The sequence below is a fragment of the Triturus cristatus genome, chromosome 9 (assembly GCF_964204655.1).
Source record: "Triturus cristatus chromosome 9, aTriCri1.1, whole genome shotgun sequence".
In the NCBI taxonomy this organism is placed as follows: domain Eukaryota; kingdom Metazoa; phylum Chordata; class Amphibia; order Caudata; family Salamandridae; genus Triturus; species Triturus cristatus.
In genome coordinates this window covers 1,192,950,843-1,192,978,741 of record NC_140592.1, presented here as the reverse complement: position 1 = coordinate 1,192,978,741, position 27,899 = coordinate 1,192,950,843, and the positions used below count along the sequence as shown (strand labels likewise).

General features: G+C 49.9%; 1 protein-coding gene across 1 annotated transcript in view; it reads left to right on the top strand.

Annotated features, from left to right (window-relative positions):
• EIF2S1 (eukaryotic translation initiation factor 2 subunit alpha) overlaps positions 1–27,899 on the top strand; it is a 136,545-nt gene that overhangs the window by 61,797 nt on the left and 46,849 nt on the right. Inside the window, exon 5 of the mRNA XM_085627206.1 lies at positions 7,396–7,502. Coding sequence (XP_085483332.1) covers positions 7,396–7,502 — 107 coding nt within the window. The remainder of the gene's footprint in view (positions 1–7,395; positions 7,503–27,899) is intronic.

Below are 27,899 nucleotides of genomic sequence, written 5' to 3'. Positions count from 1 at the left end.
TGGGATCTCTATTAAAGCCTATGGAGAATGTCGCGGTTAGATTTAAACAGATTAAAGTCACTTCTAGCAGGAGTACAAAGTTAAAACTTTAGAGTTAAGCTTTTGAAGAGCCCACTACCACGAGAGTACCGAGGTACCACTGTTACCTGCCCCAGGGAAGCCGGGTGCATAGGTCGTTATCTGGTCGTGGGCTGATTTTCAATGGAGAAATGTTCAAAAGTGCTGCTAGCCAAAAGCGTCGATGATGCCGTGAAGATTGAAGTTGTAGAACTTTTAGAGAAGAACCTGAAAGCAGAGGGGACAGAGTCTGGGTCACGGCACAGTGACCAGGGAGCTCAAAGCAAAGAGCCCTTCAATGTCTGGTGCTTCAAGTGGAAAGAGGTGTAACTTGGATTTGCAGCCACGGGCTCCGGGAGGCTTCAAGGAAGGCCAGCTTCGGGAGGGCGACTGTCCACGTCGGATGAGGGTCGCTGCCGTGTTAGTGTCCGGATTGGATCCACTAAGCCTTGGCAACCGCAACCCACGCAAGATGAACAAATCAGCTACTGGTGCAGACCCACGAGGTCTGTGAGAGGTCTCCTTTGGAGAGACTTTAGAGCAGGCCTGGAGCAACCAGGGGAACTTAGTTGTCGAGATTGTCCTCCGCTCTGGCCCACAAGTCGTGAGACAAGGTACCGCGGAAGGCAGCAAAATGGAGTGCGTGAAAGGGAGCCACCGGAGGGGGCTAGGGCGCTGATCTTTGGCACGGATGCTGCTTGGTGGTTGGCTCAATAATGGGCCAAAGCACAACTTCCCCACTGGTCAGGGTCGTGTGCTACGCAAGAGGTGGCAGGTGTCCTGTGGTATTGGGAATCCCGGCACCCACGCGGTCCACGGTACACAGGTTTGCTGTGCACACTCACTGGCCTCTGGGATGCTTAGGAAACCCACCTCAAGGGTGCTGGAAGTCGACGAAGTTCGTGAGAGCAGCGAAGTTCCAACCGGGTTACTTGCAGTGTTTCAGGTGCCTGCCAAGCAGGGGGATAACTCCTTTATCCCAAGGGAGATTTCTTCAGTCAGCTGGGCAGCAGATCGTCGAAGGTCCAGTCTGTAAAGTCCAAGATTAATCTGAGGCTCTGGGGCCACGTTATTCACCTTTATCCCCAAGATTAGGGGAGTGTCCAGAGTAGTGTCCACCAATGAGTGGTGAGGCGGGAAAGGGTGGCTACACCCTCTCCCCTTTGTGTGTTTCCCGCCTTGACGAGGGGCAGGATGCCCCTGAACCGGTTCCAAGCGGTGTATGCAGAATGAAGGAACTGCAGCTGCCTAGGTGCAACTCTGAAAGGACATTTGGTGCACCCACCCTGTTCCAATCCACATATCCTGTCTGGGGAGATGCTAGCACCTCCCTGCCACAGGAGCCATTGTCCAGCTGGCGAGGCTGGGGTTTTCCCCAGCAACAGCCAGCCTGAGTCGTGTGGGTGGCGGGTAGTAGCCATTTTGTACTACTTGTGCACTTTTAAATTGGTGTCCGAATTCTGTCGCTTTTCCCATATCGCCCCTCTAGCAGGGGGGAATCGTGCCCTTATGCCCATGGCTAGACTGGGGGTAGGATTCCTACATGTTTGACACCAAACACAATATGGTTCTGTGTAGCCATTCTCAAGTTATCACTCTATCGCGATAGACTTATAATGCGGTTAAGAGTATATGGTATGGCTACACTACAAACAACCCAGCAATGATTTTATGAGGGTTGCAGAGAGGCCCTAATCAGGTAGGGGTCCCCCCTCACACATATCTCAGCACCCTGCCCTGTAGGATTAGCAAGGCCTGCTATAGGGGTGACCTATGAGAGTACATGTGTTGTAATGGGGTGGGATATAGGGTACCTATATCCATGTAAGGGGTGCTAGCACCACCTTACCCAGACTACAGTAGTGGTCTGGTGGTGTCAGTTTGTATGGCTGTCCCAGGGTGGCACAATAAGTGCTGCAGCCCTGGTAGGCCTACTGAGGGACCCATGCCCTGGGTACCTAGGGTACCATCTACAAGGGACTGTCAGGGCACCCTCAGCATCCAATTGGTTTGTACCTAGGGTACTCACATCGTTTAACAGAGGAAGCAGATAGGCTGGGGTCCTGGATAGCAGGGCCACAGCCTGGCTAAAGTCATAAAAACAGTCAAAACATCAGCAAAAAGTTGAGGGCAACTATGCAGTCGATGCCACTCTCCTACAAGGAAGAACTGGGGAAGGCCCATTCTTGTTAAAATAGTAAACATATAGTCCCATTGAAGGGAGTCGAATGCTTTTGCTGCGTCAAGCAGCACAGCCACTGCTTGAAAATTTAGGGTGGCGAAGACAGTGCACAGATTAAGCGTAGTTGACCTGGCAGCAACAAAACCCGACTGGTCAGGGAGAACCAATAGAGGGATAAGCGGCAGGAGCCTATTAGCAATCATCTTTGCCAAAATCTTGGCGTCTATATTAATAATGGAGTGAGGTCTATAGGAATTGCACCGATTTTCAACCTGATCATGCTTCAAAAGCATCACCAATAGGGCTTCCTTTAAGGTGGGTGGGAGGCGCCCCGGGTCATATGCCTCCGCATATACCGCTAGGAGCCTGGGGGCCAATATAAGCCTTATAAAATTCGCTTGGGAGCCCGTCAAGGCTGGTTGCCTTGCTTGTGGGGAGTGACATAATGGCAAGTTTCACATCCTCCACATCAAACGGCTGCGTAAGATATTACCTCTGTTCCAGAGACATCCACCCCAGGGCCACATCGTCGAGAAAGGAGTGTATATCCGCCATCGGCGCCCTGGCTCTGTTTTCGTATAGACTGGTATAAAAGCTGACTACTGCCTTGCTAATCTGAGGTGTGGTGTAACGCGCAGCACCCTCACCATCTAGCATCTCCGTGATATTCACCTGGCGTCGTGGAGCTGCTAGCTTTTGCGCCAGTGAGCGCCTAGGCCTGCGCCCCTCACCGTAATAGCGAACAATACACCGTCGATTTGTGCACCAGTTCCTGGTCCACTGTCGTTATGCTCTGTCACCAGATCGCGCATCGCAGATAATACCGCAGAGGAAGGGTGCTTCTCATATTCACGCTCCAGTGTAGATATTTCCGCAGCTAATTTATGGATTCTACGTCTAAGATCCCTCAGTACACCGGCTTGCGCACCCATACAGACTCCCCTGATGGTAACTTTAAAAGCTTCCCACAAGACTCCGGCGCTTTCGACGGTACCCTAATTTTCCCTGAAGTAATGTCGGATTGCCTCCCCAATGGTGTGTTTAAAAACCGGATCAGTCAAGGAGGTCGGCTGAAGACGCCATGCGAAAGGAGGTCTCTCGCACACGGAGACCTGTAGCTCCAGGACCACCGGGGAGTGATCCGAGAGCGTTTTAGCCATGTATTTAACCTGTACCATGCCTTTCAGTGGGGTAACTCGGTATTCAAGCAGCTAAATATTATAAACATAGAGTAGCAGCAACCACATGAACATATCTTGTTTTGGGGAATTCTATGCAGATTTTTCATACCGGGTTAAAGTTGAAAGCAATCCATATGTATTTTCCTGTAGCTGCTTACAGTATTGGTATTAGTTGGTACTGGGCATCCGGCATGGATGTTGTCCATGTCCCTCGAACATTGAATACTGGTACCATTTTACAACAAGTTCGTGTAGCTGAAAAATGTGCATATTGCCCACAGACCTGAAGTTGATATTGTGGTCTCTGTGGCCACATCTACCTGTTTCTTTCTGCGATAGTTAAATTCTATCACTGCTTTCTTATTAGGTTACACAAGTTCAGCCTACACTTGTTTTGTGACCACTATTGTTGCTTCTTCTGGACTCTGTTATTTATTGTTTGGCAGTCGTTATGAAGCCATACGTGTATCTTTGTTTTGGGTTCGAATCACTTAAGGAAATGTCCATGTGTTAGAGTGGCTAGGCCACGCAGATGACTGCTCTTCTAAAGAGCCCATTGGGCATGGCTGAGTTAGTCTACTGACCTGTGGCGCAGGCAGTGCAGAGCACCCCTTCCAAAACAAAGCAGTGTATTTGCCTTTTGGGAATGGCTGGCAGATTGCAGTGCCTGGCTTTCGGTTGGAAGTTGTGATAAGTACCTCGGCCGGCTCACTAGCTTCATTGATGTTCTAGAATCATCATTGACCTCGTTTGTTAGGTCATGAGCAATGCATGGGGACAGTTATGGTTGTGGTACCCCCTCATAAATAGCACATGTGCAAACTAGAAGTATACCATTTCTAAAGATAGAAAGAAATCAACAGGCTTCCAGTGTTCTCTTGTAGACGTGGTATTTCTGGACTTATTCAACCAGCTGCATGAGTGCCTAATTCCCAAAGGCAGCTTTCTGCCTTTTTACCAGTAGCTGCTTGAGACTTAGTCAGGATCTCATTTGATGGCAAGCCTTTTGATGTCTGAAGTTTTCATAGGACCAGGAGTCCCCAGTTTTTCAAAGTTTGTTTTGCTGGTTGTGCTCCATGATGCACAATGCCCCAGACAGGTCTTTTGACATGTGCCCAATGCTCTTGTGGATGAAGTACTGTTCTAATCACGTAGCATCTGTGCTAATGTTTGATGATTATCTATGGTTGTTTCTTATGGCTACTGAAAGATGTATAGGACGGTTTCATAATCGTGGATTTAGGGTAAATGTATGCTTTGCAAATGATACAAAGCTTTAGTCTGTCAAGATTAGCAATGGTTGGGGTGTAGTTTGAGAGATCCTTTGTAAGAAGCTAACAAAATCTGTGACTGCTTCAAGGGAGAGTGTTGCCACATTTGTTTGCCTGGGTTTTGCATTTTGTGAGGAAGAACTGCACACTTTGGTTTTCAATGGTGACAGCCTAGCAAAAACGGCCAAATCTTTTACCTTTAGGATGACATAGGGCCTGGGTTGCTTGAATGTTCCAGAGAAACATTCTTCACTTTACCAACCCTCACTTGATGCACACTACCTTCTCCCTTTCTTTTCTCCCCCTTACGTGGGGCAATTGTTCGGTACATTCTTTCAAAATTATTTGCTGATTTTATAAGCATCTCCGGATGTTCAATGTGATTAAATAACATTTAATAATATAATAACGGTGTATGAGTATATTAATGTTTACTGATATTTAATTGTGTGTGCCTTTTAATGTTGTCCTACTGGGACCCATTTCCTACTGTACAGACCAGATGGGAAGCTGAGCTCGAGTGCACAAAAGGAATGGACAGAAATCTTTTGCAGAACCCGATCCCCTGCTCGCTCCTCAGCAACGCAGGAAACTATGCTCAAAATCACCCATTACTGGTACTACATCCCAGCCATATTGGCAGCATGGAGACAGGGTGCAAAGGACTAATGTTGGCGCTCCTGCGGAGAGTGGCACACTCACCCATCTTCTATGGCACTGTCCCAAGCTACACCAGTATTGTTGCGAGGTCCTATGCGACATTAATGAAATGTTTGACACATAGCTCCCCCGCTACCGAGTTGCATCCTGCTGTGCCTACCCAATTTCTAGACTTACCCCCTGCAATCCCGAAAAAGGAGGGACATCACGCTCGCTCCCTGTGCAGCAAAACAAGCGATCCTCACGCACTGGTGCACAGATAATACACCGACCACGCAGACTGGATGCACAAACTGTGGGATCTACTGGAGATGGAAAAGCTCACCGCGGCCATTGAGTCCACCCTGCTGCAGTTTGACATAATGTGGCACCCTGTGTGCTCTTCTCATCGCAGGACTTCAGGACTGCCCCTGCTACCCACAACATCTGAGTCCCCCCTCTGACAAGTGACTGCAGAGGAACTCTCTCCTACCTGTGAGCGACTCCCTCCCACTATCATCAAAAACTCGTCCCCTTTAGAGACATTTGCAGATTGTCCTTTACCCGCTCTCCTTCCCTTCTTCGTGTTCCCTCCCCTTCTGACCCCTCTCCCCCTTTTCTCCTTCTCCTGTCCCACTGAATCGCTCCTTAGTTGATTCCCTCTGCCAAATTTTCCCTCTCACTGCCTTCTTGGATGTAGCTGAAGTATATGTATGTTATAAAACTTTAATAAAGTTCGTAATGTTAAAATACTACATCGTTTAATGATGTTCCGCACTGTTTCTTTCCCTCTGGGGCATGGGTCTCTTTTTTGGGGCTCTTCTTAGTTATCTCCGACTTAGTGCTTATTGTCACAGATTTATGGCCATTTATTGTCAAATGGCTATCTTCAGGGATGTATGCTTTCATTGAACATCGAAAGCTATAGGGGGTAATCCCCGCTGGAACCCTCTGTTGCTTTTGCCACCATTCACAGCTCCTTTATAATTCTCTGATCTGCACGTGGTTCTGGGTCACACAATCTTCTATGCTTATCGATTTGCCTCTTTTAATCTGTGGAGAACTGATGGGGTTCCACTTCTTCTCATGGTGCCGCATGGAGCAATTGGGAAAAGTTCTTCTTTGCCATCTTAGCACTCTCACAAGGAGGAAAGGAAACGGGAATAAAGGAATTAACATAGGAACCAGTCACCATGTCCTTCCCACACACCAGAGCTCCAAATTACAACCCTGGGCAAATGCACTTGTGGTTTAGCGCCACAGAGCAGTGAATGGCCCCTTTACCACCTGAGAGCTCTGTGGTCAATTGGGAACCTCTGTGGATTGGGTCTGGGGCATGGACAAAGTACAGTTTTTCACAATCCTCAATATGAAGTTTCTTTTTAATAAATGTAGTTTAAAGTAATGATGCGTTTAGTTACAATCTCACTTACTCTGTACGCAAATTGAACATTTATCGAACTTGCTTATTTTTATAATATGAATAGTTACTATTTGCAAATAGTTCTTTTCTAGCTGTACACTGGTATCCTGAAAATGAGTCTCTGCCCAAGTGAAAGAATCCCAGACAGTGTGTATTTCCAAGCATGGCAGAGATTCATGGAACATGGCAACATTGAAATGCATTAAATGTGTAAGGTTATTTTCCCGGAAACCTTACATACAACATTCTTCATAGTTTTACAATGCGTCTCATTCCTGCTCTGATTAAATGTGACCTTTTCGGAAGCTGTGTACTTTGTGTTCTGGCATCTAGAATGTGAACCCATGTGAATGAATCCCAGTATGGTCAGGAGTGTACTTATTCTGGCATTAAACATTTAAGATGTAATGTTTTGTTGCCAGAAATTTATGTAATCAAAATCTAGAATATTACTCTCCCATTCTGTTGATTAGGCAGACTTGCATATGGGACTGTATTTGAATTCTCCTGTGGTAATGAGGTCTTCTTGCGAAGAAGCATTGCTTACTTGATGTGCAACACACTGATCTCAGCACATTGTAAAGAAGTAGTGTAGTAGAGTAACTTTTCTTACTTGACTCCCTTTCCCTCTGTTTTATTCAGTGACCCATCAATTTTGGATGAACTAGATTTGATAGAAGAGGAGAGGCGTGTGCTTATTGACAACATAAATCGGCGTCTCACCCCACAGGCAGTCAAAATCCGTGCAGGTAGGTTACAAAGTTACCTTTCGCTTTGCTCTTCTAATTTATTTTTGACTTAACAAAAGATAAAGCAGCCACGTCATTATATCTTTTTAGGTGTACATGGATCCCCGATGTCAATATATAGACTTATAATTTCCTAACATCTACTTTATATAACGACCACAACCCCTGTTCCACCTTCAGCTGGAAGGGTAAGGTTAAGGGTTTTAAAATCCTGCCGCCATGCACCCTCACCTGCGTGGCATGACTGAGACTCTCTTCTGAAAGAAACAGTTAGTTATAGATTCCTTACCTTAGAATTGCCTCCAGGCGTCAGACTGCATCCGGAAAGTGTTTTCGTCCGCAGTACCACTGCGCTTCGGAAGGTGGCGTCGGTCGGCTCCGCGTCCATCGTTGGCGTCGTGGTCGCTGGGATGACATTGCGGTAGCTATTAGAAGCCACCCTCGCGTGCTGACGTCAGTTCTTTCTTTTTGAATGAACTTTTTGAGCGACTTTTGTTGACGTCTTTTTTAAGTCCTACGACTCCTGGTGCACATAGGGATGCCCGGCTTCAAGGCTTGCGGGTCCTGTTCTTGACTGATGTCTGTTACGGATCCCCACAGCGCGTGCCTCTTTTGCCTGGAGCGCGACCACGACCCCTAGTCGTGCTCCGACTGCCGGTCCATGGCTTTGCGGGAGCGGTCCCGAAAACTTCTTGAGCGCCGGCAGTTAGCTTCGATCTGTTTGAGGTCCCGGTCGCGAGGGAGGTCGAGGGACTGGTCGTGGAGCCATCATCACTCGTCTTCCAAGTCTTTGCGCTCTGTGTCAGGTAAGTCGAAGCACAAAATGAAGTCGAAGAAGCATCGTCGCTCTTCGACTTCTCCTTCGGTTGGCTGACGCGACGAGGGATGCGGGCGGTGCCCCTCCCGTGGCTCTGTGTGTGGAGCCCGAAGAGCCGACTCCAAGTTTCCCTCCCTTCCCAGGACCCGGAGCGACTCCTGTCCAGCTTTGTAAATTTTACGAGGCGATGCATGCCATCTTTGGGCAGCCCGATGCCCACCGACGCGCCCTCGGGCCCTGCAGACTCGGTTGGTGCACCTTGGCCTTCTCCGCCGGCGGCTCTGGCCCCTGGCCTGGATCCGGATCGGCGCTAGTTGATCTTATTACACCTCCACTGGTGCCGCTTTCGCTGGCACCGCTACCACAGCTGACGCTGGTCGTGCCCCTGGCCGGCGTCTACCTTGGCCTCCATCCTGATGTGGACCCGGAGCCGGACATGTGTTGCCCGATGCCGGATCAGGCACGGAGAGGGGTTTTTGTGACCCTGTTCACTCCTGGGGTCCCTTTTAGGGCAGATTGGCACCCAGAGGAGAAGGACTGGGAGGGGTCAGGTGACCCTCTGACTGACCAGCTAGACTGTGATCAGGACTGGAGAGAGGAACTGGGGGATGCCAATGGTCTAGACACCTCCCCTGACCCTGGCATGTTGTCTCCTCCTACCGTGGCTACGGAGGTGGGAGCGTCATATGCAGTGGTGTTGCGTTGGGCGGCCGAGGCTCTCAACCTTGAGCTCTCTACAGTGGCGGTCAGGGCTAACCTCCTGACAGAGGTGCTTCAGCCGGCAGCGAGCTTTTCGGAGCCCCTGCTGCCGTTTAATTAGGCCCTTACCAACGTCCTTTTGGGTACCTGCTCCAGGCCCAACACTGGGGCACCCATGGATAGGATGATTGCCCGACGCCACTGCCCGGCTCTGGGCGTCCCCACTTTCCTCTCCCAACACCCCACCCCTGAGAGCTTGGTGGTTCAAGCCTCCACTTCCAAGAGGGCATTCCTTACAGCTCCACCATAAAGGGTATCCAAGAAGCTGGACCATCTTGAGAAGAAGATTTTCTCTTTTGCCAGCTTGGGACTGCGGTCGGTGAACACCACATGTCTATTGGGCCGTTCCCACTCTGTGTGGGATACGGTTGCGCAGGTGCTGCTTCAGTGTACGGAGGAGGCCCGGACAGTGCACTCCTAGGCTATTGCCGCCGGGAGGAATGCTGTGAAGTTTACCATCCGTTGTGGGCTGCATACCGCCGGCCCTCTCTCTGGGCAGGACGATTTCCACGTCAATATCCCTTCGACGCTATGCCTCGATGAAATCAAAAGGCTTTTCTCGGGATGTCCAGAATACCCTCATGGACATGCCTTTTGATGGCCGTCGCCTTTTTGGCGACAAAGCGGACAATGCTCTTGAGCATTTCAAGGACTCGCAGGCTACGGCCAAGTCCTTGGGCCTCTCCAGCTGCCCTGAGCAGTCTGCTTTTCGCCCCTTTCGTGGCTATGGAAGGGGTGCCCCACTACGTCCCGCCCAGAGCCACAGGCTGCAGCCAGTTTCCCAATCTTCGTGTGGCCTCGGACGTGGGAACCACCGCCGTGGTTCAGGGGGCCAGCGGATGGGCCAGTCCACCAACCCCCCCCCCCCCCGCAATAGCCTCCAAGCCTTCCTAGTCTGACATTTCAGGCCCATCAAATGCCAGTGGGTGGCAGGATCCGCCATCGCCTCCCCCATTGGCGCACCATCACGTCAGACAGGTGGGTTTTGCAGTCATGCCACCCCAATACCACCGTATGTCAAAGGATCACCTGGGCCTTCTCCAACTGGACGTTACGGCTCTCTTGGCCAAGGGAGCCATCGAGCGCGTTCCTGTCCCAGAAGTAGGTCATGGTTGTTACTCCCACTATTTTCTGGTGACCACGAAGGATAAGGGCCTGCGTCCTATCTTGGATCTCAGGAACGCCAACCTCTTCGTCCGGAAGGAGAAGTTCAAGATGTTGACGCTCGCTCAGGTCTGGTCTGCCCTCGACCCTGGAGACTGGTTGGTAGCGCTGGACTTGCAGGACGCCTATTTCCACATCCCCGTCCTGCCGGCCCACCGGCGTCCCCTGCGGTTCACGGTAGGCCACGAGCATTTCCAGTTCACCGTGCTCCCATTTGGCCTTACCAGCGCCCCTTGCGTGTTCATGAATGTGATGGCGGTGGTCGCAGCTCATCTGCGCAGATCAGGGGTTCCAGTCTTCCCCTATCGCCACGACTGCCACCTCCAGACTACGGCCGACCTCCTGCATTCGCTGGGGTTCACCATCAATGTGCTGAAGTCACACCTGATTCCCTCTCAGAAGCTCCTCTTCATCGGAGCGGTTCTGGACACGACGCAGTTTCGGGTTTATCCTCCCGAACAGCGAGTCCGGGATATTTGGGCTATGATTCCGATTTTTCAGCCTCTATCCCGGGTTTCAGTCAGGATGACCCTGAGGCTGCTGGGCCTCATGGCCTCCAGCATCCTGCTGATCGATCATGCCAGTTGGCATATGCGTGCTCTGCAGTGGGACCTGAAGTTCCAGTGGTCGCAGCATACGGGGAATCTGTCCGATTGCGTCCAGATATCGGAGGGCACTGCATGTCAACTGCAGTGCTGGCTTGCAAATCAGGATTAGGTCAACGGCAGATCCCTCTCCCTTCCCCAACCAGAGCACACAGTGGTGACGGACGCCTCCCTTCTGGGATGGGGTGGACACATGGGAGAGGCGGAAATCAGAGGCCTCTGGTCTCCGGCGGAGTCCGGGCTCCACATCAACCTTCTGGAGCTCCGGGCGACCCGTCTGGCACTCAAGGCATTCCTTCCCTCTGTCCGGGGAAGAGTAGTGCAGGCGTTCACGGACAAAACCACCGCCATGTGGTACTGCAACAAACAAGGCAGGGTGGGGTCCTGGACCCTATGTCAAGAGGCCCTCCGCCTCTGGACATGGCTGGAACATCAGGGCATATCCCTGGTGGTCCAACACCAAGCAGGTTTCTTGAACGCCAGGGCGGACAAACTCAGCCGCCGTTGCATGATGAATCACGAATGGCATCTTCATTCGGTGGTGCAAGGTCTTTTTCGACAGTGGGGAAAGCCTTGGTTGGATCTATTCGCCACCGAAGAGAATGCGCAATGTCAGCAATTCTGCACGTTGGAACTTCCTAGGCGTCACTCGCTAGGTGACACTTCATCGCGAGTGGAGTTGCGTCTGTTGTACGCCTTTCCGTCTATACCACTTCTGCTCAGAGTGCTGAAGAGGATCAGGCGCGACCAGGCCTAAGTCATTCTGGTGGCTCTGGGTTGGGCATGAAGAGTCTGGTATCCCGAGCTTCTCAACATGGCCATCGATCTTATGATTCGACTGCCTCTTCAGGAGGATCTTCTGTCGCAGCAGCAGGGGACGGTCCTCCACCCGAACCTGTCCAGCCTCCACCTCCTTGCGTGGAGATTGAGTGGCGGCAGCTGACGTCTTTTGACTTGCCTCCCAAAGTTTGTGATGTAATCTAGGCAGCAAGGCGTCCCTCCACTAAGACTGTATAGGCCTGCCAGGCTGTGGATCCCTTTTCTGCCCCTCTTTCTGAGGTTCTCTTGTTTCTCCTCTCTTTGGCCCAGTATGGCTCTGCTCTGGGTACTATCAAGGGCTATCTTTCGGCCATCTCCTTCCTTCGGCTTCCTGATCAGCCTTCTCTCTTAAAGTCCCCGATAGTAAATAGTTTCTTAAAAGGCATAAATCATCTCTTTCCTCCTACTCCCTTCGTGATGCATCAGTGGGACTTTAATCTAGTCTTAACCTATTTAATGCGCGCACCCTTTGAGCCGCTTCACAACTGTCCTTTGAGGCTTTTGACTCTTAAGACTGCATTCCTGATGGCCATCACATCTGCCAGAAGAATGAGTGGGCTCCAGGCTCTTTCATCCAAGCATCCTTTTCTGTCTGTACATCTGGACAAGGTGGTTCTCAGGATTCGTCCAGCCTTTCTTCCCAAGGTTGTCACTGCCTTTCACATTGGGCAGACCATCACTTTGCACACCTTCTTTCCGCATCCTTCGAAAGAGGAAGAGAGGCTCCACTGTCTGGACCCAAAACGTGCGCTTTCCTTTTATCTGGATCGCACCAAACGGTTCCGGGTGGATGACCAGCTCTTTGTTGGCTATGTGGGCGCCAAGAAAAGTCGGTCCGTACACAAGCGGACTATCTTCAGATGGGTAGTTTTGTACATCAAAGCCTGCTATTCTCTGGCGGAGAAGGAGCCTCCAGTAGGGCTGCGCGCCCATTCCACCAGGGCGACTGCAGCCACTACTGCTTTGGGACAAGGAGTTCCTCTAAATGACCTCTGTCAGGCAGCTTCGTGGGCATCGTTGCACACATTTACGAAACACTACTGCCTTGACAGCCAAGTCCATAGAGACTGCTTCTTTGGCCGTTCTGTTCTCCAGGACTTTCTGATGTGATCTTGGTTCGCAGACCCACCTCCGGGTTTGGTATTGCTGGGGTATCTATTCTAACGTAAGGAATCTATAACTAACTGTTTCTTTCAGATGAACAAGTTACTTACCTTCGGTAACGATATATCTGTAAGAAACATAGGTTAGTTATAGATTCCTTACCGCCCCACCCATCCTTCCCGTTATGTGAACTGATTTCTAGGGTGAAGAACATCCGTTCAAGGTACCAGTGGTCAGTGTCTTGCATGGCTCTGCATTTCTGGCGCGGAAAGTCGTGTACAGAACTGATGTCAGCGCGCGAGGACGGCGTCTAAGTAGCTACCGTGACGTCATCCCAGCGACCACGAAGCCAATGACGGACGCGGAGCCGACCGACGCCATCCTCCGACAGGCAGAGGTACTGCTGACGAAAACACTTTCTGGATCCAGTCTGACGCCTGGGGGTAATTCTAATGTGAGGAATCTATAACTAACCTATGTTTCTTACAGATGTATCGTTACCAAAGGTAAGTAACTTGTTCATTAGGTATCCATTTTACTAAGCATAAAGTCTCAAATGTAGACCTCCAATTCCCTCTCTAGCCTAAGCGAATTCCTTTTCAGATTTCTGCACAAATGACTCGGAGAGAAATTCTCATTTAAAGTGGCTTGCAATTCAACCGGGAACCATACAAATGCTCTAGTTTTCAGTTAAACTCCTTTGAAAAATCTCCTCAAATTTGAAATGAAAAAATATATGGGAATGGCGGTCACAGTTACAAATGTGAAGCAGAAGAGGAGCAGTTTTAGACCAAAGTCTATAGCAGATATGGGACTGCCAAGATGTTCATTAGAATTAGATGAATGGTCTAGAGGAAAACGCAGAGAGGAAGGAAATGACAGTTTAGAGGAAACAGTGATACTTCTGATGGATACTACTAGTCGCAGATTCCTCACCTTCGGAAACTCCACAGGCGCAAGAGTGGGTCTATAAAATGTTACTCTAGCAATGCTCCATGTGCTGCTAGGTAGGCAGTTCGGCTCAGAGTTAACTCCATACCGCCCCAGATGTTACTAAGCAGAGCTGCATTTAAGCCCCACCCCTGTGCATTGATGTTAGTTTCTTTCTTTCTGTACCTTCCAATGCTGATCCAGAGCTCTGCTCCTAATTTTATCTGCTTTCAAATGACTCCTGAAAATCCAACAAAATTCACTATGCTATGGAACGATGTCCATTTAAAAAGGTTTCAAACCATGCTGCTACTGTAGAAACAGATGTTTGTCACAGACATGCACAAGGTGTTTCTGTTACTTGGGATATGATTCAAAGTCGAGCAACAAGTGTACCTGAAGGTGATCTGGGACCATGAAGCAAAACTTTACGTTGCCAAACACAAGAAGTAATTGTGGGCCTCTAGTTCCTGCTTCCGCTCCAAGTCGAGGACGCCGACTCGCTCCCACTCCAGAGGCTACTCCTGCGAAAGGTCAACTTCATGGTTGAAGTCCTCTGATAAGTCTAAATCGAAAGTCCAAATGCAAGAACAAGAAAGCGAAGCAGGGCTGTGAGAAAGTGGCTCTGTATATACTGTTCCTTAATAGGTACAGGGTGTACAGAGTCCACAGACCCCAAGGGTTTAACAGAGGTTAAAGTTAGATATAACCTTACTCTCCAAAGTGGTAGCCTGGTCGAGCAGTAAGGCAGTATCAGAGGACGTGTAAAGCATTTGTTGTACACACTCAGTCAGCAAATAGTTCCACACTTAATAACTGAACTCTAGGCCAATGGTTTGTATATAAAAAATATATGCTTGTTTTATTTTAGAACCAACACTTGGAATTAAAATATACTTTCTCGACAGGAGATGTTTCATAAAAATACTTTTGTATATGCAATAGACTTTTTAGTAAACAGTTACAAATAGTTGCAGTAGGCAACTCTATTTCTAAACACAATACATTGAGCTCAATGATAAATTCAAATTATATGCAACAGATTACTTTTTAGATTACTTTTGTAATTCCAGGCTTGGATCCTAGATCCAGTCCTGGGTCAGTTCTCAGAATCAGCTGTTGAAAGTCGACTTTGGTACTGTAATGATTTTTAACTAATATTTAGCTATTTCAAAAGTGAGCACTTAGAAAATATTTCAGAGCAAACAATCAATGATTCCCTTTGGAAGGAAATATAGGTTACAGGTACAGTAGGTTATCGTTACTTTTGTAATCCAGTACTGGGTGTCTAGACTCAGTCCTGGGACATTTATCCAAAACAGGTAAGTAATTACGTTTTCAGATGTTATACGATTTTTGAGGAATATTTAGAAATTGCAGACATCAACACTTAGAAGAAATTTCACAGAAAAGCAGTCAATGGTTTCCTATGGAAGAAAAATGAGTTAAAGGTAAGTATAGTTGTGGGTACTTTTCAGAGTCAGTGCTGGGCACCAAGATCCAGCACTGGGAGCTCACCTAAGAGCAGGTGAGTAAATTCGTTTTTGGTACTCGGCTGATTTTTGGTGAATATTTTGAGTTTTGAAAAGTTCACACTTAGAAGAATTTCCATGAAGAAGCCAGTCAAATATTTCAGAGCAAACAATCAATGATTCCCTTTGGAAGGAAGGAATATGCTACTTACCAGTATGCATCTGTTCTTGGCATGTAGAGCTGCAGAGTTGTACACTTAGCATAGATCGCCATCTGGTGTTGGGCCCGGATGTTTGCAGTTTGTTTTTGTTCTTTGGACAGTCCTTGGAAGTCACGAGTTCGGTGACTCCTCCTTCGGTCCGTACTGCGCATGGGCTTCGGCTCCATCCTCAGATTGTTTTTCGCCAACAGGGAGATGATGGAGCGTAGTAATAACAGTGAGAAACCCATGTGTGTTGTATCTAAATAAGATGTACTGGAACGGATACAGGTAGCCGGGGAGGCGGGTGGGCGTGTGTAGATCTGCAGCTCTACATGCCAAGAACAGATGCATACTGGTAAGTAGCATATTCCGTTCGAGGCATATGAGCTGCAGATTGTACACTTAGCATAGATTATGTAGCAGTACCCAACCTTGGCGGCGACCACCGGTATCCGTTGCAATGGTTTGAAAAAGTGTCTTTAGTACAGCCTGGCCCACCCTAGCTTGCTGCTTGGAATGCACATCTACACAGTAATGTTTTGTGAAGGTGTGCGGTGTTGACCATGTGGCTGCTTTGCAGATGTCATCTAAGGGTATGTTCCCTAGAAAAGCCATAGAAGCCCCTAACTTTCTTGTAGAGTGGGCTTTAGGCGGAACAGATAATGTTCTTTTTGCCTTTTGATAGTAAATTTGTATGCACTTTACAATCCACCTAGCTATCCCTGATTTTGAGATGGGGTTGCCTTTATGTGGTGGAGAGAAGGAAACGAACAATTGTTTAGTCTTCCTGAAGGGTTGCGTTCTTTGTATGTAGTACAGCAAAGCCCTTTTAACATCGAGTGTGTGTAAGGCCCTCTCTGCAACAGATTGAGGTTGCGAGAAGAAGACAGGTAATTCCACCGATTGATTGAGATGGAAGGGGGAAATGACCTTGGGCAGAAACTTCGGATTTGTGCGAAGTATGACCTTGCTGTGATGTATTTGTAGGAAGGGTTCCTGTATAGTGAACGCTTGTATTTCACCAACCCTTCTAAGGGAAGTGATAGCTACGAGAAAAGCTGTTTTCCAGGTGAGAAACTGTAGCTCACATTTTTGCATTGGTTCGAAAGGCGGACCCATTAGCCGTGTAAGAACTAAATTTAGATTCCATACAGGGGAAGGTGGTGCCCTGGGAGGAATTACTCGTTTAAGGCCTTCCATAAAGGCTTTAATAGCGGGCACTCTGAACAGTGATAAATGCTGTCTGTTTTGTAGATAAGCAGCGATCGCTGCTAGGTGTAGGCGTATGGATGAATATGCCAGGTTACACCTGTGAAGATAGAGCAGATAGCATATGATGTGCTGTATGGATGCATCTAAAGGGTTGATTGTATTGTTACGGCAGTAAATTACAAATCTTTTCCACTTTGCGGCATAGCATGCTCTAGTGGTAGGACGTCTGGCTTCCATGATGATGTTCATGCAATCAGGGGGAAGGTTAAGGTATCCAAATTCTAAGATTTCAGGAGCCAGATCGCAAGGTTGAGCTGAGCTGGGTCCGGGTGCCTGATTTCTCCATGGTTCTGGGTTAGTAGGCATGGGGATAGGTGCAGTTTTTGATGTGGTACCACTGATAGTTGTAGTAGTGTGGTGTACCACGGCTGCCTGGCCCACGTCGGAGCTACTAGAACGAGTGTGAGGGAGTGCTGTTGGAGCTTCCTTACCACTAATGGAATTAGTGGTAGAGGTGGAAAGGCGTATGCAAATCTGCCTGACCAGTTCATCCATATCGCATTGCCCTTGGACAATGGGTGTGGGTATCTGGCGGCGAAGCTTGGGCATTTTTTGTTTTCGTGGGTGGCGAAGAGGTCTATCTGAGGATGCCCCCACTGTTGGAAGAATGGGTGAAGAACTTGTGGATGCAGTTCCCATTCGTGTAGTTGTTGCGTTTGTCTGCTGAGCAGATCTGCCATGGTGTTTTGTACGCCTGGAACGTGCTGTGCCAGGAGAAAGATGTTTTGGGGAATTGCCCATCTCCATATGCTCTAAGCGGGAGAGCTGGGGAGAGTGTGTCCCCCCTGTTTTTGGATATAATACATTGCAGTCATGTTGTCTGTGCGAATGAGGACTGATTTGCCCGAAATCTGTTTTTGGAAGGATTTTAGGGCTAGAAAGATCGCCAAGAGCTCCAGATGGTTGATGTGGAGCGATTTTTGCTGTGGCGTCCATAGACCTTGCATTGTGAGGTGTAGGAGGTGCGCTCCCCAGCCGGAGAGCGATGCGTCCGCTGTTAGAATCACCTGAGGAACCGGGTCCAGGAACGGCCGCCCTTTGGAAAGGTTTGTGGTGTTCCACCACTGCAGAGAGTGATGTGTGCGGCCGTCCACCAACACCAGATCCGTCAGCTGACCCTGGGCCTGGTTCCACTGTTGTGCTAGGCACTCTTGAAGTGGACGCATGTGGAGTCTTGCATGGGGCACTATGAAAATGCAAGACGCCATCATTCCTATGAGCTTCATAAACACTCTTGCTGGAAGAGAGTGTTGAGGAAGGAATGTTTTGCGTAAGGCTTGAATGCTTGTGATTCTGGCTGAGTTTGGATAGGCAATACCCTTGGAGGTGTCTATAGTGGCCCCGAGATATTGCTTTGTGTGAGATGGTATGAGGTGGGACTTTTGGTAGTTCACCGTGAAGCCTAGCTGGTGGAGCAGTTGGATGGTGCTGTTTGTATGTTGCACACATTGGTGGTAGGACGCGGCTTTTATCAGCCAGTCATCTAAGTAAGGGAAGACGTGAATATGTTGACGTCTGAGGTGTGCTGCCACTACCGCTAGGCATTTGGTAAACACCCGTGGTGCGGTGGTAACCCCGAAGGGGAGAACTGTGAATTGGTAATGCTGCCCGTCCACCACGAACCTGAGGTACTTCCTGTGAGAGGGGTGTATTGGAATGTGAAAGTATGCGTCTTTCAGATCCAAGGTAGTGAGAAAGTCTCCCTGACAGAGGAGCGGGAGGACTTGTTGTAGGGTGACCATGTGGAAATGGTCTGAATGTATGTAGGCATTTAGAGGCCGGAGGTCCAGAATGGGCCTGAGGGTCCCGTCTTTCTTTGGTATTAAGAAATATAGGGAGTAGACCCCTAGATTTTGCTGATTGACGGGGACCTGCTCTATAGCGTGTTTTTGGAGGAGGGAGAGTACCTCCTGTTTAAGCAGTGTGGAATGTTCTTGAGACATTGGACGGTGCCTTGGTGGGATATTGGGTGGGGTAGATGTTAGCTCGAGACAGTACCCTGACCGAATGATTTGGGTCACCCATTTGTCCGATGTTATGGACTCCCATGCGTGGTTAAAGTTTTGTAGCCTGCCCCCGACCGGAGTGGGATGGTCTGGGGGGAGCGGAGGGAAGTCATTGTGCGGGTGGGGTAGCAGAACGGGTGGTGTTAGTTTTGCCCCTGCCCTTATTGTTGTTGCCTCTGTAACCACCCCTTTGGTTGCCCTTTGAAAAGCTATTTTGAGGAGGGGACTTGTAGGAGGTAGAGGCGCTGTCGGTGGAGAAGCCTCTGCCTGTGCCACGAAAGGATGAGCGTCGAAAGGAACGTTTAGAGGCTTGTGTTTGGAGTGCCCCCATAGACTTTGCTGTGTCTGTGTCCTTTTTCATCTTTTCCAACGCTTCGTCTACCTTTGGCCCATAGAGAGTTTGTTGGTCAAAAGGGTGATGGAGTATGGACGCCTGGACTTCAGGCTTGAACCCTGAGATCCTGAGCCAGGCATGGCGACGAAGCAGGACACTGGTATTTATGGCTCTAGAAGCAGTGTCGGCTGCATCGAGGGCACACTTAATGGAGGTGTTTGTAATTAGTTTACCCTCCTGTATCAGGTCATGAGCCTTGCGCTTGTGTTTTTCGGGAAGGTGCTGCATAAGAGCCTCAAGTTCATCGTAGTGTGCTCTGTCATAGCGCGCAAGTAGCGCTTGTGTATTTGCAATGCGCCACATGTTTGCAGCTTGGGAGGCGGTGCGCTTGCCAGACGCGTCTAGAAGTTTGGATTCCTTGTCTGGCGGTGGAGCTTCTCCTGAGGACTGGGAGTTAGCCCGCTTTCTAGCTGTGGAGACAACTAGGGAATCTAAGGGAGCAGGGCCCTTAATGTATGCAGGGTCTGTGGGTGCCGCCTTGTACTTTTTCTCTATTCTAGGGTTTAGTACCCTGGCCCTGACAGGGTCTTTGAACACCTCTGCAGCATGCTTGGTGACACCCTTAAGCATGGGCAAAACAGACGTGGATTTGTCCTGAATGTCAAATGTGTCCAGTAGGAAGTCTTCTTCCACTGGTTCGCTGTGCATGTCCACCCCATGGTAGTGTGCTGCTCTCTGCACTAAGTGATGAAACCCTAAGGAGTCCTCTGGAGGAGACGGCCTGGATGGGTATAGGTCGTCCTGAGGCATATCAGGTATGTCGGGGTTGTGGTAGTCTTCCCATGGGTCTGGGGTCCCTGTTGGAGTGGGGTCCATTGGGGCGTCCGCCGGGTCATAATCCAGGTCCCCGTTATCCGGATCTGGGGACGGGGTCGGGGAGTAATGAGGTAAAGGTGGCGGAGACCTCGGAGGGGGAGGGGGTGGAGGAGGTGGAGGAGGCAGAGGAGGGGGTAGTGGGGAGGGCACTCTGAGGGGAGAAGTGGCAGAGTCCTTCCGTTTGGGTGGTGGAGGAGGAGCCGGAGTGTCAAGGCGTCTTTTTTTGACAACTAAAGTCAATAGCCCAGTCTTTGGATCTTTAGATAGAGTCTTTTGCAAAGGGTCTGGTGTAAACCGAGCCAGTGGCGTGGAATCGTCCGCTGGCGCCGATGATTTCGGAACCGAGGGCTTCGATGGTTTCTGTGCGCCATGCTTTTTTGGGGCCTCCGGTTTTTTTCGGCATCGAAGGAGTTTTCGGCGCCGGAGCGTTGGTGCCGACGGATTTGTGTTTGTGTTTGGTCGGCACCGAGAGTCCAGGCTTCGGCACCGGTGGCTTCGGGGTCGAGCTGGGTATTACTTTCTTCGGTGCCGGATGCTGTTTTTCGGCACCAGGCGTCGGCTGGCTCGAGCCCGAGCTGCCTTGAGACTTTTGAGGCTTCGACACCGGGCCCGAAGGTGGGGTGATAGAAGCTTTGTGCTTGGTTTTACCCAGGCCTGCAGGCGAGGGTGTAACCTGAGTCTCTTTGGTTTTGGGCGCGGGGGTGGGAGGGGGTACAGTACTCACAACCCGCTGCGCCGGTGTGATGTCCTCCACGTCGGAGTCGTCGGCCTCGGAAGCGCTGACGACGTCGTCCTCCTACTCGGTGTGTAGTTGCCCCGAAGCTTCGGCGCCGTCTCCGAAGATGTCCGGTGGAGCTGCTGACGATGAGTGCGCCATGGTGCGTCGAGCTCTTCGATCCCGGATGGTCTTCTTTGATCGAAAAGACTTACAGGCGGGGCAGTCTCTGGCCTCGTGTTCTGGAGAGAGGCAAAGGTTACACACCTGATGGAGGTCGGTGTGGGGAAATTTAGACCCACATTTTGGGCACTTTTTGAACGGAGTCCTTTCCATCGGCCGGGACCGGAGTCGAGGAGGGCCCGAAGGCCGGTGCCGATGTATGGGATGGAGAAAAGTGCCGCTTCGAGAGATGAAGATGATGATGAAAAAACTCGAAGAAAACGAGGATTTTCCGTCGAGGCTGGAACCGTAGAAGTTTGAAGCCGGAGCACGAAGTATCACATCCGAGCCCGATGGCGGAAAAAAACAGTCTGAGGATGGAGCCGAAGCCCATGCGCAGTACGGACCGAAGGAGCAGTCACCGAACTCGTGACTTCCAAGGACTGTCCAAAGAACAAAAACAAACTGCAAACATCCGGGCCCAATACCAGATGGCGATCTATGCTAAGTGTACAATCTGCAGCTCATATGCCTCGAACATATAGGTTACAGGTACAGTAGGTTATCGTTACTTTTGTAATCCAGTACTGGGTGTCTAGACTCAGTCTTGGGACATTTATCCAAAACAGGTAAGTAATTACGTTTTCAGATGTTATGCGATTTTTGAGGAATATTTAGAAATTGCAGACATCAACACTTAGAAGAAATTTCACAGAAAAGCAGTCAATGGTTTCCTATGGAAGAAAAATGAGTTAAAGGTAAGTATAGTTGTGGGTACTTTTCAGAGTCAGTAAGGCAGTATCGGAGGACGTGTAAAGCATTTGTTGTACACACTCAGTCAGCAAATAGTTCCACACTTAATAACTGAACTCTAGGCCAATGGTTTGTATATAAAAAATATATGCTTGTTTTATTTTAGAACCAACACTTGGAATTAAAATATACTTTCTCGACAGGAGATGTTTCATAAAAATACTTTTGTATATGCAATAGACTTTTTAGTAAACAGTTACAAATAGTTGCAGTAGGCAACTCTATTTCTAAACACAATACATTGAGCTCAATGATAAATTCAAATTATATGCAACAGATTACTTTTTAGATTACTTTTGTAATTCCAGGCTTGGATCCTAGATCCAGTCCTGGGTCAGTTCTCAGAATCAGCTGTTGAAAGTCGACTTTGGTACTGTAATGATTTTTAACTAATATTTAGCTTTTTCAAAAGTGAGCACTTAGAAAATATTTCAGAGCAAACAATCAATGATTCCCTTTGGAAGGAAATATAGGTTACAGGTACAGTAGGTTATCGTTACTTTTGTAATCCAGTACTGGGTGTCTAGACTCAGTCCTGGGACATTTATCCAAAACAGGTAAGTAATTACGTTTTCAGATGTTATACGATTTTTGAGGAATATTTAGAAATTGCAGACATCAACACTTAGAAGAAATTTCACAGAAAAGCAGTCAATGGTTTCCTATGGAAGAAAAATGAGTTAAAGGTAAGTATAGTTGTGGGTACTTTTCAGAGTCAGTGCTGGGCACCAAGATCCAGCACTGGGAGCTCACCTAAGAGCAGGTGAGTAAATTCGTTTTTGGTACTCGGCTGATTTTTGGTGAATATTTTGAGTTTTGAAAAGTTCACACTTAGAAGAATTTCCAAGAAGAAGCCAGTCAATGTTACCCTATGAGGAAAATGAAGTTAGCGGTTTACGGGTAAGTACTCGACTGGCAGAGTTGAAGTTCTGGGCATAGACTCAGGGGTCCCCCAGTGTCAGGTAGGTACAGTCAGTTCACCCTCAGCGGTTTCAGGACGGCCGGGTGCAGAGAGCGTTAGGCCCAATGTTATCCTATGAGGGATAAGGGGGCCTGGGTTGGTGGCTGCTGTCGGGCAAGCCACGTGGCTGTGGGAGCTGGGCTCCTGGTCACTTACTCAGGGCAAGTGGGGAAGTAGGTTAGAGTAGAGTTTTCACTGCCAGGGCCACTCGGGCGGCTGGCTGCAGGGTGCTTTTGAGCCGTCGGGCGCTCAATTGATTTCTATGGGAAATCTCTGGTTTGGAAAAAGACTGCAGGCTCGGGGACGAGGACTCTTCGGGTGCCACCACCACTTCGAGGGGTAAGTTGGGTAGTTGGAGAATAGGTAAGTACCCCGGGATTGGGCACAGAGGGCCGTGGGGAGCCGGGTGCAGGGGTGCCTTTTGATGTCGGAAATCTTACCCTCTTGTTGATCGCGGTTGGGGTGGCACTCTGTTCTGAGGCTGCAAGCTTCTTCAGGATAGTCGAGGGGGGGTCCTTGGGTGCTGGACTTGGGGTCACAGTCGCCGTGGGGTCGTCCTCGTGGGTTTAGTTCACTCCGGCACCGGCCAGGCTTGGCGGGTGCAGAGTGGGCTGGGATCGCGGTTCCGGGCTGCTGCCAGGGGTGAAAGGTAGGTTCTGAGTAGAGCCTCTACACATGGGAGTCCCGTGGGATCATGGTTCAAAGGTAGCCAGGTCCTCCGGGGTTTCTGAGGTTGCTGGCCACAAGAGATGCCGGGTTTGGAGCAGGAGCAAGTCCGAGGTCGACAGGCCGGTAGGGCTGGGCCAAAGCAGTTGGTGTCTCCCTCTCCTTTGCAGCTGCAGGGCAGGTCTTCTTTTCTTCTCGCTCTTCTTGTAATTTCGGAATCTGGAATCTGGGGAAGGAAGGTTCAGGGTGCCCCTAAATACTAGATTTAGGGGCGTTACAGGTAGGTGAAGGCCAGGGACCAATGGGTCCTTGTCCTGGGGTGGGTACACCCCCTATCCTGCCCCTCTCCTGTGGGAGGGGGGGCAGTAGCCTAATCCTGATAGGGTAGGGCCTCCCATCTTCAAGATGGCGAGAGCCCGGAGATGTGCTTCACCTCGCCTCCCCCACCTGAGGGGTGGGGTGGGCAGGCTGGCACATCCCCTGTCCTTGTATGGGGTTTCCGGCCAAGCTTTCCGCCAGAGTGGGGGGTTGCAGTGGCCTGGGGAAACTCCTAGAAGCGGCAGGCCTTTGAAGCTTCCCTTTGCTCATCCTGGGGGAGGAGATCTATCACCTCACCCAGGATGTGCATTGTTGCAGGCCCGGGAGAGCAGGGGCTCTCCCACCCAGGGGTCCAGCAACGTGTCTGCTGTGTGGCAGCCTGGGCAGCCTCAGAGCAGACGTGGATTGTAGGTTAGTTGTAGGAGGGCATCTCTAAGATGCCCTCTGGGGTGCTTGGTACATTAAATCTCACACTGGCATCAGTGTGGGTTTAATGTGCTGAGAAGTTTGATACCAAACTTCCCAGTCTTTAGTGTTGCCATTATGGTGCTGTGGAGCTCGTGTTTGACGAGCTCTCAGCACCATGTACTCTTAAATGGCAGCACTGCACTTACAGTGCCCGGGAATGGACCTGGGTACTGTAGGGGCACAGGGCTCTTGCTCCTGTGCCCACACCATGGGCATAAGGCACCCAGCCAGAGGGGTGACTGACATATGTCTTGGCAGTGTGGGTGTTGGGCATGGCACACAGAGATGTGTGCCATGTCGACTCTTCATTTTGTCCTGCACCCAGACACTCAGCCTGCAAAGGCAGTGTGTGTGTGTGTGTGTGTAAGGGTACAGGGCCCCTAAGGGTGGCACAATGAGTGCTGCAGCCCTTAGGGGTGTTCCCTGGTCACAAGGCCCTGGGTACCTAGGGTACCATTTACTAGGGGCTGACATGTGGCCAGGGTTTGCCAATTGGGAGTTTGTGTGTTTTAAGGAAGGAACATAGGCCCTGGGCACCTGATTGGCAGGAGTCCAGGGTACACTCAGTAAAAGTACATTTAGCAAAAAGTGGGGGCATACCATGCAAGAAAGAGGGCACTTTCTCACCCCCCCCCACCCCCCAACGAAAGGTGATGAGACTAACCTTGTCCTATGGAGTCTTCATTGTCTAAGTGGAAGAACCTGGAAAGTCCATCTGCATTGGCATGGGCAGTCCCTGGTCTATGTTCCACTTCAAAGTCAATTCCCTGTAGGAAGATGGACCACCTTGATAGCTTTGGATTTTCCCCTTTCATCTGCATTAGCCATCTGAGAGGTCTGTGGTCAGTTTGAACCAGGAAGTGAGTACCAAACAGGCATGGCCTCAACTTCTTCAGGAACCAAACCACAACAAAGGCCTCCCTCTCAATGGCACTCCAACACTGCTCTCTGGGGAGTAGCCTCCTGCTTATAAAAGCAACAGGTTGGTCTTGGCCTTCATCATTGGTCTGGGATAGGACCGCTCCTATCCCTAGCTCAGAGGCATCAGTCTGCGCTATGAACTGCTTGGCATAATCTGGAGCTTTTAGAATTGGTGCTGAGCACATTGCTTCTTTCAGGGTGTCAAAAGCCTTCTGGCAACTAACTGTCCAGTTCACTTTCTTGGGCATTTTCTTGGAGGTGAGTTCTGTGAGGGGGGTCACAATGGACCCATACCCCTTCACAAACCTCCTGTAGTATCCAGTCAAGCCAAGGAATGCCCTGACTTGGGTCTGGGTTGTTGGAGCTATCCAGTCCATGATGGCCTGGATCTTAGGTTGTAAGGGCTGTACCTGGCCTCCACCTACAAGGTGGCCCAAGTACACCACAGTGCCCTGCCCTATCTGGCATTTGGATGCCTTGATAGTGAGGCCTGCATTGTGCAGGGCCTCTAAAACTTTTCCAAGGTGGATCAGGTGATCCTGCCAGGTGGAGCTAAAGACAGCAATATCATCAAGATAAGCTGCACTAAAGGACTCCAGCCCAGCCAGGACATGGTTCACCAGCCTCTGGAAAGTGGCAGGGGCATTCTTTAACCCAAAGGGCATCACAGTAAACTGATCATGTCCATCAGGGGTGGAGAATGCTGTTTTCTCTTTGGCTCCTGGGGCCATGCCAATCTGCCAGTACCCTGCAGTTAAGTCAAAGGTACTGAGGAATTGGGCAGCCCCTAATTTATCTATCAGTTCATCTGCTCTTGGGATAGGGTGAGCATCTGTCTTGGTGACAGAGTTGAGCCCTCTATAGTCCACACAGAACCTCATCTCTCTCTTTTCACCCTGTTGATGAGGTTTGGGGACTAGAACCACTGGGCTGGCCCAGGGGCTCTCAGAGGGTTCAATGACCCCTAACTCCAGCATCTTGCTGACCTCAGCTTTGATGCTCTCCTTGACCTGGTCTGACTGTCGATAGATTTTGTTTTTGACAGGTGCATTGTCACCAGTGTCCACATCATGGGTACACCAGTTGGTCAGACCAGGGGTCAGGGAGAAGAGGCTAGCATACTGCTGCAAGACTTGCTTGCAGTCAGTTTGCTGTTGGGCAGAGAGGGTGTCTGATAAGACCACACCATCCACTGACCCATCTTTTGGGCTGTAGGAGAGGAGATCAGGGAGAGGTTCACTCTCTGCTTCCTGCTCCTCATCAGTCACCATCAGCATGGTGATGTCAGCCCTGTCATTGCAGAGCTTGAGGCGGTTCACATGGATGACCCTCTTGGGTGTCCTGCTAGTGCCCAGGTCAACTAGATAGGTGACCTCACTCTTTCTTTCTAGGATAGGGTAAGGGCCACTCCATTTATCTTGGAGAGCCCTTGGTGCCACTGGCTCCAAAACCTACACTTGTTGCCCAGGTTGAAATTCAACCAGTGCAGCTTTTTGGTCATACCAGTGCTTCTGGAGCTCCTGGCTGGCCTCAAGGTGCTTGGATGCTTTTTCCATGTACTCAGCCATTCTGGACCTTAGGCCAAGCACATAGTCCACTATGTCTTGTTTGGGTTCTTAAAGAGGCCTCTCCCAGCCCTCTTTTACAAGACAAAGCGGTCCCCTTACAGGATGACCAAACAGAATTTCAAAGGGTGAGAAACCTACTCCCTTCTGTGGCACTTCTCTGTAAGCGAAAAGCAGGCATGGTAACAGGACATCCCATCTCCTTTTGAGTTTTTCAGGGAGCCCCATGATCATACCTTTCAATGTCTTGTTGAATCTCTCAACAAGGCCATTGGTTTGTGGGTGGTAGGGGGTAGTAAACTTATACTGCACCCCACACTCCTTCCACATGTGTGTTGGGTAAGCAGACATGAAGTTGGAACCTCTGTCTGAAACCACCTCCTTAAGAAAACCCACCCTGGTGAAGACACCCAGGAGGGCCTTGGCTACTGCAGGAGCTGTAGTAGTCCTAAGGGGAATTGCTTCAGGGTACCTAGTGGCATGATCCACTACCACTAGAATAAATGTGTTCCCTGAGGCTGTGGGTGGCTCAAGTGGACCCACAATGTCCACTCCTACCCTTTCAAAGGGGACCCCCACCACTGGTAGTGGAATGAGGGGGGCCTTTAGGTGGCCACCTGTCTTGCCACTGGCCTGACGGGTGACACAGGAGCTGACAAACTCCTTCACCTTTTGGTGCATCTGGGGCCAGTAGAAGTGACTCACTAGCCTTTCCCAAGTTTTGGATTGCCCCAGATGTCCAGCTAGGGGGATGTCATGAGCCAAAGTTAGGAGGAACTCCCTGTACTTCTGTGGCACTACCACCCTCCTGGTGGCTCCAGGAGTGGGGTTTCTTGCCTCAGCATACAGTAATCCCTCTTCCCAATAAGCTCTGTGGGTACCACTGACATCTCCCCTGGCTTCTGAAACAGCTTGCTGCCTCAGGCTTTCAAGAGTGGGACAGTCTCGCTGACCCTGGCACAGCTCTTCCCTAGAGGGTCCCCCTGGGCCCAAGAGTTCAACCTGGTAAGGGTCAAGCTCCATGGACTCCGTTCCCTCAGGGGTATCCAAATCCTCTCCCTGGGGAGAGAGGTCCTGAATGGTTTGCTGTGCAGAAGCTGGTTCCCCAGTCTTCTTTCCTTTTCTCTTGGTTGGCTTGGCCATTATTCCAGGCTCCAGACCTACTTTTTCACCCTTCCTCTTGCTCTGTGCTCTGGTTTGCACACACACCAATTCAGGGATGCCCAGCATGGCTGCATGGGCCTTCAGTTCAACCTCAGCCCAGGCTGAGGTTTCCAGATCATTTCCAAGCAGACAGGCAGCTGGCAACTTAGGAGAGACCACTACCTGTTTCAGGCCAATAACCCCCCCCCCCCCCCCCCCCCCAGCCTAATGTTACCATGGCCATGGGATGACTAGTGGTGACACTGTCAGCGTTGGTGACTGGGTAAGACTTCCCAATCAAGTA